This window comes from Pangasianodon hypophthalmus, chromosome 18 (assembly GCF_027358585.1).
Source record: "Pangasianodon hypophthalmus isolate fPanHyp1 chromosome 18, fPanHyp1.pri, whole genome shotgun sequence".
Taxonomy (NCBI): Eukaryota; Metazoa; Chordata; class Actinopteri; order Siluriformes; family Pangasiidae; genus Pangasianodon; species Pangasianodon hypophthalmus.
The window spans coordinates 10,871,301-10,890,454 of record NC_069727.1 but is presented as its reverse complement, the minus strand read 5'-3'; the positions used below and the strand labels follow the sequence as shown (position 1 = coordinate 10,890,454).

General features: G+C 37.0%; 1 protein-coding gene across 1 annotated transcript in view; it reads right to left on the bottom strand.

The window, feature by feature from the left end:
* Window positions 1-7,715: 7,715 nt before the first annotated feature.
* nell2b (neural EGFL like 2b) overlaps window positions 7,716-19,154 on the bottom strand; it is a 64,895-nt gene continuing 53,456 nt past the window's right edge. The window contains exons 16-20 of the mRNA XM_026922638.3: window positions 18,798-18,938; window positions 17,681-17,874; window positions 16,576-16,752; window positions 11,076-11,303; window positions 7,716-8,381 (exon numbers count right to left, since the gene is read on the bottom strand). Coding sequence (XP_026778439.1) covers window positions 8,340-8,381; window positions 11,076-11,303; window positions 16,576-16,752; window positions 17,681-17,874; window positions 18,798-18,938 — 782 coding nt within the window. The 3' untranslated portion in view covers window positions 7,716-8,339. The remainder of the gene's footprint in view (window positions 8,382-11,075; window positions 11,304-16,575; window positions 16,753-17,680; window positions 17,875-18,797; window positions 18,939-19,154) is intronic.

The following is a 19,154-nucleotide window of genomic DNA, read 5'->3' as shown; positions in this document are numbered from 1 at the left end:
ACACAACAATTGACAAGACTTTGCAACAACACAAAAACACAAAGAGGAATATAAAGACAAACTACTCAAGATCTTAACCCAGAACATCTGGACACAATCAGGAAACAAACCAATGACTGCAGAGGGCTGGAGAGAAAACTAGGATCAAAACAAATGCACATGGCCAGACACAAGCACATGACATCACTCGAAACAAAAGCTGGGGAACGTGCCATGTGCTGAGAGGGGAAATTTGTGACAAATGATTGTCGGTTAAGCAAAAGATACATAACGTAAAGCACATACTGTACATAGGACATACTGTACATTCAACATTTATGCCTGTGCTCTCACCCATAATCACATTTATTTCTGTTCCAACTAAAGTCTGATTTAGAAGTCTAACAGCATTAAGCAGAACTTTAACTTTGCTATCTAATATCAGTTAGGTACTATCAACCTTCAACTTCAAAAAGTCTATTTTTATAAGAATTTAGGAATGGTTCAATCAAATATGCTAATGTTTCCAACAGTGTTAGTCAGTTGTAAGGTTTCCATATTTCAGCTCCAAAATATTATAGAGTTGTTAGAGAACCAGCATTTGTGTCTTACATTACGTTATCTACGAGCATCATAAAACATGTATTTCTTATATATGATATATTGTTTGTTACTTATATAATGCAGCTTGTGATATAAATTACAGAATATGGTTCATAACTACCTATAGAAACATATTTCGTCAAGCATGATACCTTATCAAACGCATATTGAGTTACATATTACATAAAATTGTTCCTCGTACTTTTGTCAATCACTTAGCTAACAAAAAAATGGGACCCTCTTATTATAATAATTATAATGCATTATAATACTGGGGAAGAAATGGAGTTATGCGTCACTGGTGACATAAGGTATGCATTTACGAATTAATAAAAAAGTAAGTATCCTACAAACATGACATGTAGGATAGAAACCCATAGTTCAGATGCCAGATCGAAGCTTAAAAAATTAAGAACATTACATTATGCAAATTGCATTATGCTAATCAGTGGCCACTACGTTCATTGTTGCTGTCAGCCTCAATTATCATGCTTGGTGAATTTCTTCAAAGCTGAAATGTCTTTTCTTATGCTCTAGTTCATCTGTGCATAACTGTTAATGTCCAGTGAAGACATCTTTTCAAAAAAATGACACTTTAATTTGAACTAAAGTGTCAACGCATAATGGGCGTCTCTGAAAACTAAATCACATGTCTGAAAATCTGCAATTCACATTATGGTGAAGGTTAAAAACATGCAGTGAGACAGATGCTGACAGCCTCCATGAAAGACTCTCTAGAACAAATTATTATTGAGTTCAACGTACAGTCAGGTCCATAAGTATTTGGACAGTTTTTGTAGAACACAATTTTTGTAATTTTGCCTCTGTACACCACCACAATGGACCTGAAACAAAGCAATCAAGCTTTGTTCAAGTGTTCAAGTGATTGAAGCATAGACTTTCAGCTTTAATTCAAGGGGTTTAACAAAATTATTGCATTAATTGTTTAGGAGTTACAGCCATTTTTTTACATAGTCCCTCCATTTTCACAGGCTCAAAAGTAATTGGACACACTAACAATCATAAATATTAGGATTATTTTTAATACTTGGATGCAAATCCTTTGTAGTCAATGACTGCCTGAAGTCTGGAACCCATAGACATCACCAAATGCTGAGTTTCCTCCCTTAAGATGCTTTGCCAGGCCTTTACTGCCATCTTCAGTTGCTGCTTTCTTGTGGATCTTTTGTTTTCAGTAAGTGAAAAGCATGCTCAGTTGGGTTGAGGTCAGGTGACTGACTCTGCCATTTCAGAACATTCCATTTCCAAGCTCTTGGGTTGCTTTCATGGTATATTTTGGGTGATTATCCCTGTGTACTGCTGTCCTATCAGTTTTGCTGCATTTGACTGAATCTGAGCAAAAAGTATAGCACTATAAACTTCAGAATTCATCCTGCTACTTCTATCAGCAGTCACATCATCAATAAACACCAGTGACCCAGTTCCATTGGCAGCTATACATGCCCGTGCCATAACACTGCCTCCACGTGTTTGACAGATGATGTGGTATGCTTTGGATCATGAGCTCTTCCTTTCCTTCTCCATACTCTTCTAGTCTAATCTGGACTTTCTGTTCTTGAGTGTTGCCAGTGGTTTGCATCTTGAGGTAAACTGTCTGTATTTACATTCATGAAGGCGTCTCTTGATTATAGACTGTGACATTGATACACCTACCTCCTCCAGAGTGTTCCTGACTTGGTTAGATATTGTGAAAGGGTTTTTCTTCACCAAGGAAAGAATTCTGCAATCATCCATTTTAGTTGTCTTCCATGGTCTGTTTTCAGCCTAATGTTGGCCTCCTTCACTTGCATCAACACCTCTTTGGACCACATAGTGAGAGTTCCCATGAACAACTACCAAATGCAAATTCACCACTTTTATGTGCACACAAAAAACTCTTTTAAGTTTATACTTTACTCCCCATGAACTTTGGAAATATATAAGTTTGAACAGTATCGGCAAACAGTAGCTGAGCTAATGGCTGTTTTAGAGGAGGGTATAGGAATAGAGATTGTTGCAGTGCAGTTCATTGCTTATTGTTCTTTGTGTAATTGTTCTTCCTGCTGCTTTCAGGTCGTCCTGCAACTCCTTTTGCATGACTGCTAGGTTCTCTTTTACCTTCCTTATTATTAATCCTGCATGGTGCACCTGTCCAGGGATGATTAATGTTGTTTCCATGAACTTTCCACCTGCACATTATTGACCAATTGTTGTGACAGGGACGTGAGAGTATCTGATGCACAGGGAGGCTGTTCAGCATGTTCTGTTATAAATATGATGAAAATAAGTCCTTTGTCTATGATTTCCCAACAACAACAACAATAATAATAATAATAATAATAATAATAATAATAATAAATATTATCCAGTTGTCAGATCTCCTGTTTTTAAATCAAATAAAGATTTTGAAGTTTCTAAGGACTATGGAGAACTTTTCATCTGGTTTCTTCTTTAATGCTTTATTTCATACAACGTGATTCTATTTGACTGGTGGTAGAACTGGCTTGGCTTAATTATTCTTGAAATTTTGAATACAACCCGAATGAGCATGACACAGCTGACAGCACCAAGCCTTCCATCCAAACCCAAACTTATCTTAACAAAATTGGTCCCAACCCAAATATAACCAACTGTAAGACAGGACCCATTTGTGTGTTGTTTAAGGAGGTTTGCACAAGGTTTGCAGTGGACAGAAATAATTCTTAATGTGCACCATGTCAGTGAATACAAAACTTCTGATTTTCATGTTATCACTTATTGAACTGAGTTAGGCTACTGCTTCACCTCACTCATATTCACTCCTAATCTGACTGCCAGGAGTGCAGGCTAGAAATCAGATCAATAGACTAAGATACTTTTTCAGGCCCAGGTTTTAAAATATATTAGGTATGTCTTAGTTAAATATATTAGTTTGTGTCTGGATGAGTGTGAAACTGGCAGCAGCATACTGAACATGTTGAAGAGTCATCACATGCATCAGGATAAGGGAACACATTATACTGGCACTTAAATCCATATGTTAGACATATTTTGTAACTGATTTTTACATTTAATTATCTTTATTTCTGTTACTGTCTTTTTATCTGGGAAGTTTTATCTGAGAAATAGTTGCAGAGCACACTACGCTCTCATGCCTACCTCCTGAGTCCTTACTTTTCCCAACCTCATCAAATGTGTTACACTGGATTATTAGACATTGACTATTATTTTATATTATTTACTGATTGAAAAACAGTAAGTTGTGAACCACTCCACCCCCAAAATACTCACAAAAACAATTTTCTACTATATATCAAATGTATTAACATGAAAGAATATTTTCAGTTTGTCATCTGAAGTAAAAGAAGCTCATTACTGCATAAAGAATATTCATGTCTCTGTCAATACCAGCCTCCCAAACCACAATTCCCACAGTCCCCTGCATGTCAACACATGCCAAACCACATCACATGGCCTGTCACATGATCCCTATCCCTTTTCAGTGGACTTCTGATCATTCCCATAAATAGCCCAGGCTTTCACACAATCATTGTGAAATCTCGCTCTTGCTTTTGTCAGTAGTGTTACTAAGCATTTTCTCTTGTGTTCCTAGAGTTCCTGGTTTTTAACTATGTTTGAATTTTTTATTATTAAACTTTTTTTTTATTAACAAACTATGTTTTTTTTTTTTCATTGTTCTTAGCCTGTGCCTAGTTTTGCCCATTTGCTTTTTGTCTGAATCTCATTCCTGATTATGTCCACTCTGGATTCATCAATAAACTCTGATCTGTATTTGCATCCAAACCTGTATCTGGAGCAGTTTTTTTTTAGTGACACTCTCACTGCACAAGGTCCTCCATCCCTTCACCATTTCATATACACCTCTTTCATCTCCTCTCCCCTCCTGAACTCTACACTCCACCTTCTTCTTTCCTTCTCCCTCACTTTCACCCAGGGATACTTTTTCAGTAAAACCGTGTCCATTTCCTGTTCTCAGACTAGACAAGCAGACAGATATTATGCCTAGAAGCTCTGGTGTCATTAAGGGATAGTGTAAGTGATGTGTTTTTGGCAGGAACCTGACTCACTACTTTAGCAGGACTCCATACTGTGCTGAAAATGGCAAAATGATTAAAGGATGTTTACTTAGCCAGAAAAAAGAGGAGAAATCATGAGCAGGCAGCTACAGCGAACACTGACACCCAGTGAAAAATGTCACATCAGACAAGTTCCCAGATAAAAACTGCTTAGATTTCTGTTCACTATAGCCTTAAACCTGATTTGGAATTCAATGCAATCGATGTTAAAAACCTTTTAGGAAATAAACAAGAAACCAGATTTCAGAGTACACACATAGACATGTACACACTCACATATACACACATTTATCAGCTTGGTTGTGTAAAGTGAGGTGTGTGTGTTCAGTGAATTTTCTAGGGCTGGTTTAGTTTTCCTGTAGTATGCTCTAATAAAAATAAATGAATGGTAAATGTGTGAGAGACAGAATCTAATGAATCATTTATATACTGTAGTGTTTTCAACTTTGTTGGGTCCAATGTCCAATTTTAGCTTCTGTATAGATTGGTATGCATTATTCCATTATACTGCTTCTGTTTAGAAGCACAGCATGAGGAACATAAGTCCAGAAAGGCCTTGTGTATTTCTTTTTTTTTTTCCCTTGTGATCTCAAGATAATGAAAGTTGTTTTCTCAAGATCACAACATATTTTTCAACGTCGAAATGCATTATTGGACACACATACTATACTACATCAGGCAGCAACTCAATGGAAAGTAGCTGGTGCCGTGGTAAAATTATGGCTTTACAGTTCTAAGGTTGTTGGTTTAAGCCTAGGCTTGGGTGACTGTGTAGTGTCTGACTATACAGTATATAGATTATATATTATAATCTTCAGGATTAATAAAGTACATCCATCCATCTAGCTAACCATATAGATGTCCCAGTCCCTGAAATTGACTGGCAATGAAACTGAGCATTCATTCAGGTTCATTATGGTACAGTTGCAGATTTTGACGTTGCCATCTCATGTGACGGACACTAATTTGGAAATGGTCTAGCACAGACAAACATAAGGCTAGACAAATAGATAGATGTACTTTACTGATCCAGAAGGGGAAATTAGTGAAAAATACAGTCGAACACCACACAGTCACCACAGCTCAGGATCCAACTCATGACCCTGGAGCTGTAAGGCTGTACTCTACCACTGTAATAGCTACTTTCTGTTAAGGCATGTCCTGATGTATAGTCTGTATGCACAATAATTCATTTGACAATATGAGAAAAATAAGTTCTTGAGAAAACAACTATTGTTATCTTGAGATCAGAAGCAAAAAAATAAATAATGAATGGCGTGTCTGGACTTTCCGTAGCAACAGGATTTGTAACGTGTATCTGAGAAACAGTAAGTGGTGGAACACCCCTTCAGTGCTATGGCCATCCATGGACAAAAGGTGTTCAGGTGTTCTTGTCATTTTTTCATCTCTAGTAGGTCAGCTTTTAATCTCAATGTCTGGACTTGTCGTACAATATGATAGACATTTCACATTCTGAATTGAAAGTGATGAAACCACTCAGATGAGTGGAGAAATACCACAAATCCAGTCTACTTGAATTGCTACTACTAGCTATTAATACACAAGACCACAATCAGTCACAAGACAAGTCCCCTAGTCACTTCGGGAGCGAAAGATGGCTCAGTTCATTCTGCCATGTATGTATACAGCACAAGTTACACAGCATGATGCCAGCAACCCTGAGCAGAATAAAATTGTCCTACATAAACAACAACTCAACAACATGCAGCATTTGCCTTTGTGTCACTGAAGAAGGACTCAGAACCAATCATCCTATCAAATATGAAGCTATTGTTAAGTGCTCTGTGAAGATAGTTAGCCATTGTGTGCCAGTGGATGAGAACTGAATGGGACTAATCATCTTAAAAAGGTGATTCCATGACTAGAGGACCACTTGTATCCCATCATTACAATTACCTATCTAAAGTACACAGTAGGTAAAAGATAATTTAAAGGTAAAGTATCATTAACAACAACCAAACAAGGTGACATACTGCAAATAAATAACTTAAAACATAAACCTAAATCTATACCTCTTCGAGAACTGTACTTCTACCTGCCTAAGCCCACTCTAGCTACACTTTACCTGGATATATAGTCATTAAAATACTTCACAAATCTTATTATGTTTGCATTAATGTGTAAATCCATTTAACTTCCATTTAACTCAGGCTTGAAACATCCTTATCCATGAGTCAGCCCATTATAGGTTATGAAAAATGTACATTTGAGCTCCATAGCAACGCTGTTACCTGAACACATTTACGCCTATGAAATATTTAGAATGATCCAAAAACTGCATTCAACAAAAACTAGCATCATCCACTCTTCTTGAAGATCATGGGAAGAATAAAAGTCACTGTGTTTATTTATTTATTTATTTATTTATTTTTGTGTAGTTCACACCTCTAAGGTTGCCAGATTTTTTCAGTAGAAGTGTCCTAGAAGGGGTTTTTCAGTAGCATCTAGACTGCTGCCCTCAAACACAAGCACTTGCCTTATAGCACCCCCAAAACATCAGAGATAGAAAATACAGACATGAGGAAGCTTACTTTTTTCTTTGCTGACAAATGTAATATGATGTATCAAAAAAGCAAGAGACAATGAGATAAGATATGAATGAGAAGATGGTAAGCATTAAAATAAGTATCTAGCTTGTAGTCTATTGTTACATGTGAGGTCTGAATACCGATGTGCACAATTTCAGTATTAAATCCTCACTACGTGAGTATAACACGTGAGTGTATCTCGGCCCTTTATAATTAAAGTAATTAATTTCTATACGTTGTTCACTTGTTAATTAAACATTTAGTCTGGATAAGTCAGCATTTCCTAAATGAGTCTTGTGTGTACAAAATTAGTAAAACCGCTGTCCTTATTTGATCCAATAAGACCAACAGTTGCATCTTTAAGGATACACTCAAATTATTAGTACCTTGGGAAATAAAAATGTACATTACATTTTACTGGCTCTAAAGCCTATCATAACAAGGCCAACATCTCTGGGAATTTGAGTTAATAATGAGCTAAATGATGAGATGACAAATTAATGAAAGTCACAATTATTCTTTCAATGGAAATCTTTATTTCACTATTACACAATACCAAGCCACTGAATAAATTAAACCTCAGCAAACCTTGAACAAAAATTCAACATATAACATAAAAATGTAGGTTTCAGGTTTAAGAAAAAGTAAAAACTCAAGCAAGTTAACACACCAAAGTCTTTCATTTTCTCTTAGAAATGGATAGATCAGCAATACTGCAGAATGGCGAATGCTGGATTGAGTCATGCCCATGGAGTGATGAAAGTGGCTATTTTACAGTGGAATGCATGGACTTCTGGATTTCTGATCATTACACTTAAAGCCTTTTTCTCCATGCATTAAGAATGTCAGGGTAGCATCTTGCAGTCAGAGTAATCAAATTTGAGTATCAAAAGCAAAAGCTGTTCACATTGTAGGTCGGGTCTGAATCATTAGCTGAATCTTGCGAGTCTTATGTCTGTTTGATGCAGTACATGTAAGACAGTAAAAAAATCTGAAGGCATACATAAAGGCAAGAGCAGAGAGACAGAAAGAGGGAGATATAGAGGAAGCAAGGAGCAGAGAGACAAAGAAATTATAGGGGATAGAAAAAGAGAAAAGGGCAGTGAGATAGACAGTTGCCTTTTGAATGGCACTAGAGGCACAGAGGATCCACAGAGCAACAGACATGCCCATTCTGTAGGGGAGGAAAGAGAGAGAGAGAGGGAGAGAGAGAAAGAGAAAGAGCAAAGAAGTCAAATAGAAAATATCAGTATAGAAAACATGACAGTAAAAGCATTACCATCTTGGTATCTTAAAATCTTGGTGTATCTTTGTTTGTTATATGAATGTGTAGGTGTGTGTAAGACTGTAAAAGCTGAGACAGTCTCAATAAGAAGATCAATTTGCTTTTGACTCTGAGACCTCTGCACCATTTAATATGGTTTCATAACTGTGCCCTTCATAGTCTTGGATCAGCTTGCTGCTTTTCTAAACATAAAGCTTGGGCTTGAAATGAATAGACTGTCAGTTATGCGTTCTTCATTTAAAATCTTTTTATTTTATCAACTTTGCAACTAAACCTTGCTTTTTCACACTGAGAATTTCTCCATCTCTTGGCAGTTTTCAGGAGAGTAACACATACAGAATGTTCAAAAGGGGTTCAAAAGCCCTGATTTACTAAGGTCTCAAAAAAAAGGGTAATTTGCATGTTTATCTGATAAACTGTGCCTGCAAATAATGGTAGTGTTGCGAGCGATTTCCAAAGTATAGCTGTGGATGATGTGACATTCAAAGCTGGCAGAGAAGACAATGTTTAAATGAGGCTTTTGCATTACTGGTTCTCAATAACCATGGTGACTCTGGATTTCAAAGAGACGCCTGGAAGACTGAAAATGAAACCTTCCATGTGTTTAGGTAATTGCGTGTGAATATATTGCTACTGGAGGTGCGAACATGCAGTCAGACTCAAATATACATATACAATTAACTTTAATACATAATAAATAAATATGAAGTCATCATTTTGAAAAACTTTAAAAATTGATTATTTTGAGATATTGATTTAAAGTGCATTTTCTGTGCAAAATTAGTCATGACTCTTTTTTAGTCATCACCCTATATACATATAGAACTGCCCTAAACTGTGCATATATTCATTAAGGTAAATGTGCAAAACAGAAAATGCATGCTTTTTGTTTCTCGGAAAACACAATGCACCGAAGACTCAATTAATCCATGAGTCTCAACTTCGTGTTACTAATTTTGCATGTATTGTATGTACCTTTAGTAAATCAGGGCATGAATCTACTACTTTTTTCTTTGTATTAATTATGAATAACTAACTACAATTTTGTTAAAATGATATTTATCAATCCTGATTCTTGACTAAAGTAAGTAAAAAGCTTGCTTATTATTTAAAAGAATCGAGATGATAATGCTTAGCGTGTACCACAACTGTATGTGTTTGTTTCAGTATGAAGTTTTACCCATGAAGAGACAAGAATAGTTAATGCTACGTGTTAGAAGTTTATGTGTGTTACCACTAGGATTAATTACATGACCCTCAAAATAAGGTAAATGGTGTAAACAGGAAATATTTATTTATATATAATATATATTTTTATATTTTTATATACAGCCAAGTCCATAAATATTTGGACACTGGCAAATTTATATTTATTTTCATTTGCCAAAATATATTGAAGTTGAAATTACATAATGAATATATTATAATAATAATACTATAATAATTACCTCTAAATTGGGTGAACGGTATAGGTTTTAAGGGGACAAAAGTAAGTGGACAAATTAACATAATCATAAATTAAATTTTTTAATATTTGGTTGCAAATCCTTTGCAGTCAATTACTTCCTGAAGTCTGGAAGAGAAAGGCATCGCCAGACACCGGGTTTCTTCCCTGGTGATGCTGTGCGAGGCTTTTACTGCAGCTGTCTTCAGTTCCTGCTTGTTCTTGGGGCATTTTGCCAGTTGGATTCAGGTCAGGTGACTGACTTGGCCACTGCAGAACATTGCTTGTGTTCGCTTTAAAAAAGTTGAGTTGTTTTCAAAGTATGTCATTGTCATCTGCAGTGTGAAGCTCTGAGCTCTGAAGCACTTGGCTGTATCTAAGCAGATAATATATTTAGCCCTATATACTTCAGAGTTCATACTGCTGCTTTTGTCCGCAGACACATCATACCTTTTTGCTATCACTTTGATTGGTTTGTTTTGATTTTTCAGCCTAATGATGGCTTGCTTCACCAGCAGTGACAGCTCTTTGGACTTGATATTGAGAGTTAACACCAACAGATTCCAAATGCAAATGCCATATTTGAAATCATCTCTAGACCTTTTATCTGCGTACTTGTAAGTGAAATAATGAGGGAATAACACACACCTGGTGTTATGAAACAGCTGAGCAGCCAATTGTCCAATTACATTTGGTCCATTAAAAAAGAGGGGCCCACAAAAAAAGTGCTGCAATTCCAACACCATTCACCCGATTCGGATGTAAATACCATCAGAAGCTTATATTCATTACATCATTTCAACTCTAATATCTTGTGATAGACAGCTGCAATAGCAACAATTTTGTCAATGTCCAAATATTAATGTACCTGATGTTATGTATATTTTGATATATTTCAATTCCATAGGATAATCTTGATTATACATCAAACATGAGTAAACTTTTCTTTTTCTTATGAATTACTCTTAGTATTGGGCTATTGGACTCTACTATATCAACTCTAAGAAAGAATTCCAATCAACTCCTGTTGGTTCATATTGGTAACTGTATTTATTAGGGTATGAAAAGAATATGAAAATAATGTCAATAGTTGTAGTAGCGAATTATCGTAAAGTTGTATGTATTTGTGTGTGTCGTACCTTGCACTGGCAGATGGAGCACTCAGTGGCATGTTTATTCCAGGTCGAGCCACTTAAGCGTGTGGCACCGTATTCATCCACACATGTTTTGGTGATGTCATTGTACAATGTGTCTGCTTGGCATGGGTCAGAGACGCAACGGGGGCAGCACTCGCCCTCAGGCACTGCCACAAATTCACAGTCAGTCAATGGAGCACAGGGCATCGGCCAGCAGTCCACCTCGCCATGCTGCAACAGAAACATATGTACACAGAGGAATCAGAAATCAGGAATCAGAAATCTTATACCATAACTAAAACACCGCCTGGTCTTTTTCCAATCTTGGCTTGGTGAGCCTGTGCCCACTGTAGCCTCAGATTCCTGTTCTTAGCTGACATGAGTGGAACCCGATGTAGTCTTGTGGCTGTTGTACTGTAGCCCATCCATTTTAAGGTTTGACATGAGATGTTTTTCTGCTCACCACAGATGTAACGAGTAGTTACTTGAGTTACTGTAACCTTGTTATCAGCTTGAACCAGTCTAGCCATTCGTCTCTGACCTGTCTCATCAACAAGCCGTTTCCTCTCCCATTAACAAGCCATCAGCAGTTTCCTTCAGAAATGCTGCTTACTGGATTTTTTTTTCCGCACCATTCTGTGTAAACACTAAAGACTATTGCGTGTGAAAATCCCGGGAGATTCCGAAATACTCAAACCAGTCCATCTGGTAAAAATATATTTTTTTAAAAAATCACAGAGATCACATTCTGATGTTTGACGAGAACATGAACTGAAGTTCTTGACCTAAAATCTGCATGATTTTATGTATTGTGCTACTGCCACTAAATGGCTGACTGGACAATTGCATGAATGAGCAGGTGTACAGGTGTTCCAAGTGGCCGGTAGGTGTGTATACTGTATATAAAGCAAAATTATTTTCGAACATCACGAGTGCAGCAAAAATGTGTGTTATGTGAGGGCAGTTTCTGAAACCAATGACACCAGCCAATGGGTCATCTAATATATGTACACACACACAAGCACAGATTTCGTATATGCAGGAAATGTGTGAATTTATTCGGCTATTGAGTCTCCAGGACTCTAAGTTACTAAACAGCACCACACACAATAGTATGTCTATTCACGGCAGCATGCTGCCTTTAGAGCGGTATGTTAGAGCTCTCTCGGGATTACAGGTTTACAAGAAAAAAAACTCATTATTTTAGGTCCCTGAAGGAAATATGCAATAGGATTCTCAAAGACAAAGATATAAAGTGTTTATCCTGTTACTAGAATTATGGAGAGAAATGTAAAAGACTGCTCTTATTTTTGTTTATTTATTTATTTATTTATTTATTTTCAGGTTAATCTCCCATTTCTTAGTTTTCGCTTTCCTACCAGACAGCGGACTGACTGGCTCAAAGTTCTTGGTTATAATGTACATGATGTACTATTTTTCTCTCTCTTTCTCTTTGGTCTGTCGCTTCTGGTGCCGTGTCTTTATTCTTTTATTTCACACCCACAAACACAAACACAGACTTTCTCATGACACTTTTCATCTTTCATTTCTCTTTGTCTCTCACCATCGGCATTCACTGAAGTTCTTTCTTTCAATTTCATGTTTATTCTACTTTGGAGGGAATGATATTAAATAATCTAATAATCAACATGGCTGTGAGATTCTTTCAAATCAGATCTTTCTGTGACTCCAACTAGCACAGAGTGACATGTTCACGATCAGTAGTATTTGTTGATGAATTAGATGAGTGTCTTTCTCTTTACTATTACCAACACATGAAAAATGAATAAAAAGGACAAAAGAACGCAGCACAAGAAAGAAATAATTGAAAAAAGAAGAAGAGCATTCAGAGTTAAAAAAGAAACTACATGATTCAAATATTTGTGACTAAGTGAATTAATTTTCTAATTAGTATTTACAAGCAAAAAGCATTGCCAGGTTTTGCACAGCTGAAACCAATGATGATATGTGAGGCTAAAATACTGTGAGCTGACAGAGCAGAGAGTGAGCTGAAAAGAAAGGTGGTGCTGTAATGCCTTGGCAACCCTGAAACCATTAAGTACATTGGGATATGACAAACCAAAAGCAAAAAAAGCAACGAAAGCAAGAGAGGAACCTGTATCTGTGCCCAGATCGATATAACTCTAGAGATTTACTGTCTATGTGCAAGCTGAACTTTATGATTCAATTTCGCATGGAGAGACAGAGGCTTTGTGAATAACGAGAAAAAGACAAATCCCCAAGGGAGGCTGAGGCTGAGCTGGAGCAGTGGTAGTATCTGGAAGATCTGGGGCTTGGATTTGCTGCACAAACTCCCTGCACCTATTTATTTCTGCCAGCTGGCCCCTCATTTTAAAGCACTTGTACTGTTACTGCTTTATCCTCACTTGCTGTTCCATGTTAAATGTAGCACAGTGACTCTTAAGAAACTGCGTATTAAATGACAACACGTGGCTGTGATATAAGGGCTGGCAATAAAGCTTGTCTTGACGTAGCCGATACTTAGTATACTGATGACAACTCAAGTATATTTCATCCTATTAAAAAATAAATTATTTATCAATCCATTCCAAGAACACCCCTTGTTTCCGATTTGGAGGTGAATGTAGCTCGAGGGAAGAGAAGGAGAGCGGCAGAGAGAGAGAGAAAGAGAGAATGCAGTGAAGGGGAGGGGAAGAACGGCAGCAACATGAACTAATTAGAGAAGCTGGAGCTGGTAAGAATTCTCCTTTATTAATGCTTTAAACGTTAATTACTCTATGACTTTTTTTTATTTAGCAAAATGACATATAAAACATTTTACATACCCTCCCCCCCCTCCCCCACTGTCGTTCCCCTGACCCTCACCAAAGTATATTCCAGTGAAACACTGAAATATGTGAATCTTGCCCTTCCAGTGCCAATTAATAAATCTAGACTCATCTAATTGAAGTCTACGATTACTAGTGATTCCTAACCTGGTGTTGTAATGGTCTGCCACATCCATTCACTATAATGTTATAGATTTGTAATTTTTTTTAATGTATGATTCATTTAGTGCAATTGGAGCACCGTCTACTTTACATTTAAACATTTTTTGTGTTCTACAGCAGTTTAGAGTGTCACAGTAAAGGTCAGAAGTGTTTATTTTATTCAATTCTACCCAAAATATATCATAAATAGCAAAAATAATGACTACCTTAAATAGTTATTAAATCAGAGAGTTATTGACAGACCTATACAATGTTATAGATTAGTGTAACTGCAAGCTAAAATACTGCAACAGAAAAGTCTTCTGTATCATCAGGAGATATTTTGAATCCAAATGATGCCACAGCTATCTTTGGCCAGGAGTTAAGAGAGCAACACTGGCTGTGCTCTCTGGGTGGGAGGGAGAGCATTACTCCTGACACTTCTCTCGAGGTCTGTGAGCTCATGTATGGGGCAAATAGCGCTTCTTCTGAGTATGTTACACTGCCACGTGATGCAGCATGAGCAGCAGATCAAAAACATGCAGAGGTCGGCTTCAGGTGTCATGGAGGAAGCACATGTTTGCCCCACCCTCCCCCGGCAGCTGTTGTGTGATAGGGAGAGGTAGCTGGTAGGTGGGAATTTGCAATACCAAATGGCAAATGCCAGTGGCAATATAGCAAATGCCAATATCGCGTTCTGCTCATTTTTAGGGGCTTAATCTTATATTTAGTCTTAATATATCCATTCATATATGAAACACTAATGCTATGCAAATGTTATGCAATATCTTTGTATTTGCTGTTCCGTACACCTTAGCAGTTTCAGCATATTTTAAATATCTAATAACTGATATTAAATCAGAGGTAGCCTTGAGGCGGAAATATCCGGACCTAATACTTTTCAAATAAGCTCAATTGGATTTAACCACTCCATAAATAATGGAACTTCATAATCTAATTTTATAACAAAAAAAAATCAGAATGGAAATTCCTAATCTAATTTTTAAAAACAATCATAATGAATGCTCAGTATTCTAATCTCTGTTCATGATCTGGCACAATATTGCCTTGTTGTAGTTTTGCACCTATTTTGTTACTGTTATTCTGATGCTGTCCTTCTGCACCTTGGATTTTTGTACCTGTATTTTTGCACATAATTACTGATGTCTCTTTGCACTCTGTTTGAAAGTTATACCTTTGTCTAGTACTTCAGTGTCCACTGCTGCTGTAGCACCCAAATTTCCCCATGGGGATCAAGAAAGTACATCCATTCATCCATCTATCTATCTATCTATCATACAGTGTAGTGTTTACACTTAAGCTATACTGCATTAGATACATCTCAATATTTTAGTCATTTCTCTGTTGGAAAACAAATTATTCCATTTTAACTAGTGATGCATTGGCACAATTTTTCCAGACCAAGTATGAGTACATGTTTTCTGTACACGTTGACACCTATCTGGAACCTGAAATGAGTAACATACTATGTGCACACGTGTGCTACTAGGTTCATTCTATTATATTGTTAGTTAGTTGATTTTAAATTAAATTCAATTAATTCAGATCGCTGTTATTTCCTGTTGTCTGCTCATTAGCATCACGTACATTAGGCCTACGTCACATAGTATCACCAGGTATCGGACGTGAGTATATGAGCAATTTTTACACACATGAGTAAATGAGCACAGTCTTAGACTGATATCTTATACCACCTTCTTTATCGATGCATCCCGACACTACTAGAGTGCCTAAAAATGAATTCAAACCTTTTTGTACCATTTCATTCACCAAGCCTCCTTTTCAGCATGCAAATGAACCATGAAACTCTCATGTCCTTTCTGTAAGTAGATTCTCCAAAACGTGGAGCTGACTAACAATTTGTATAGAACCATTTCACAATGCTTCACCTTGATTTACCTAAAGGCAGTGATATGTGTGTATCCTGCCTTACTTATGTATATAGAAATACAACAACAGCAAATGTTTGTCCTTGTTTATAATTTGCATGTTTATGTATGCTAATTTACCTGCAGCAGAAACCCTATATATACAATGATGTTCATGCATTTTAATGTTTTAATTAGTGTGTGAAATGAGCAGAGAAGCAGTGAGGCATTGCAGTTAATGTATGAACACTGACAAATAGAGACTAATGGAGACATATAAGAGGCACACTGTCCTTAGAGGATGTAAGAGATGATTGTTAAAATGGCAGCCTTATATGGAAAAAACAACAACAACAATAAATCTGCTAGACATCCTTCAACCTGATTCACACATAGTAAAACCTGAGTTCCTCAATCTCAGAGTCTACCTTGTAGATATAGCATGATGTGGCTTTGGTGTAGTATCTAAATTATGCATGATGTTGATTCTGTGCAGCTACTAAAGTTAGCACAGTGTGACTTTGCCAGATATAAAATGACCATGATGTGTCTTTGGTGTAGCAAATAAAACAAATAAAAATCTAGCAAATGCATTATGATGGATTATAGAATTAGCATGTTTTAGCTTTGGTAAATGTAGTGTTGGCATGCTTAATAGCTCACTATGCATTGGCACTGCTGGCACTTCTCCACCCAAGTGTCACCGCTGTTGTACGTCAGAAGGCCACTGTAGAGCAGACACTGAGAGCTGAGACGTGGGTCACACTCTGGACAGCAGGAGACATCCACTGTCGGGTTCTCGCAGTCACAAACCATCCGCCTACACATCACCAAGCCTGACTATGGAGAGAAAATGAGCAAATATGATTGTTATATAAATCCTACAAATTATATATTAATTAAACACTGATAAAAGTTCCCCATCACCATGATAGATTTTCATCTTATTTTTATACCTGAGTTATAGTCCACTCAAAGAATGTTCATAGTTTCACATACTTAGTGGACATTACACAGCACTAAAATGGTATGAGACTCATCTGAAGTCCTTCCTGCCAATCTCTAGATGGCCAATAAGACATTTCTGTGTGGTAGTTTTAATCTTCTAGTGTGATATGGAATGATCAAAACTAATCTTGTTTGAAAAATGTTAAGATATTTCAAATATTGTATTTCAGTGTCATTGCCACTGCACAAAGAGCAAATCTATTTCTAAAATAAAGTAAGACCTTATAATAGACTATGTTAAACATTTATGCAGTGCCAAATGACAATACATAATGTTCCTCTAAGTCTAACTCATATCTTTAGTGTCATTTCAATATAGAATGTTTCAAATTCCTTCTTTTCTTCCTTCCTTGGTTCATTCATTTATTCGTTTTCAGCAAGTGATTTTTCCTGGTCATAGTTACAGTAGGTTCAGAGTCTACCCAGGGAATGCTGGGCATGAACCGGAGAACCTGGAGGAAACCCACACGGACACGGGGAGAATATGCAAAACTCCACGCAGTCACTAACCCGAGTTCAAGATCAAACCAGCTGCCCATTTTACAATATGTGATGATATTTCTCATACCATGAATAAACCCTGACAGGTTGATGCATTTTGTACATGACTAGGTGTCTGCATCTAGCTAAAATAAAAGTCACTGGTCACTGATAGATCTATAACTAAATAAACTCATAAACAGACTAGAGAAAGAAAAGGTAAGACTGAGATCACTCCATCATGCTTACACTGTGTGCACTTTCTGCTAGCTGTGCTTACCTGGCAGGAGCATACGGCGCACCTATCCTCATCCAGCACCCAAATCTGCCTGTTGTGCTTCACCTTTCCATCATGAAAACAGTCACCTGTGCAGTTTTTCCCATGAGGACATCTGCAGTCATAGCCTCCGTCCATGTTAAAACACACTGTGTCATTAGCACAGCTGTGCCTCCCTGTCTCACACTCATCAATATCTGCAAAACAGCCAACAAACACAGGCTGCTGTTAGATTTATCTGTGTGCGATAAACAGAGGTTATAGAAGGGCCTAATTTTTCTAATGAATACTAAAATATATCCCAAATATTATATGAATAGTATTAGATATCTTGTTCAGGGACCCTGATCTAAGAATAACAAAAGAAAACACAGGTCTTAAACAATTTTCACATAATATGTCTAACATTTGAAGGTACAAAATATTTTTACTCTGGCAAGGTTAATTAGATAAAAGAGCATACATTTTCATAATTATTCACCCCTCCTTCCCCCAGGCTAACATTTGGTAGAATCAGCTACTGCTGTAATTACAGCTGAAAGTCTTCTGGGATATGTGTCTATTAGCTTTCTGTTTGCTGCATTCAAGCTGTCAGACTGAATGGAGACATTTGTTGAACAGGAATTTTCAAGTCTTGTCACAGATTGCCGTCCATCCGTCTTGCCGTCAACCCTGACCAGTTTCCCAGTCCCTGCTTAAAAAAACCATCCCCACAACATGGTGCTACCACAACCATGTTTCAATGTTTCAATGTTCTCAGTGATGAGCAGCACTGGTTGTACTAAAGTGTTAAAATGTTCCATTTTGGTCTCATCAGACCACCTTTTTTTCCACATGTTTGTTGAATCCCCAAAAATTGAATTTCAGATGACTTTTGTGTCCGGACTATGCTATGGTTGTCCTGTGAACAACTTCTCCCGTCTGACCTGTGGATCTCTGCAGCACTCCAGTTACAAAATCAAATGTAATAATTCAGCTGTATATATGTTGCAAATTAGCAAACAAAACATAAAGGTAGAGCAAAAGTTTATAATTATGTCTAGTATATATTTAAACTTCAGAACAAAGAACCAAGAAAAGCCAACTAGAGAGGTCCAGAAAATCGTATGGGTCATCTTACCTTCACAAGACTCCCCATTTGATAAAAACATTCCATTATCATGGTAGCCATCACGGCATTCGCAGTGATACCAGCCTGGAAGGTTCACACATGTGGCTCGACTGTCACACTCCACAAAGCCATTCAAACACTCATCAATGTCTGTCACATGGACAAAGAACAAACAGAGGGACAAAAGTGAGACAACATTTCTATAAACATAATTTCTGACCATTAGATCTGAATATAGTCAGTCCATTAATATAATCTAATGCCTAAAATTTGAAAGGTTCTTTGCTCTGATAGGAAAGGATTTAATTAGCTGCTGAACTTTCACTTCTGAAAAATGTTTATCACACTTGCCATTGCAAGTGTTAG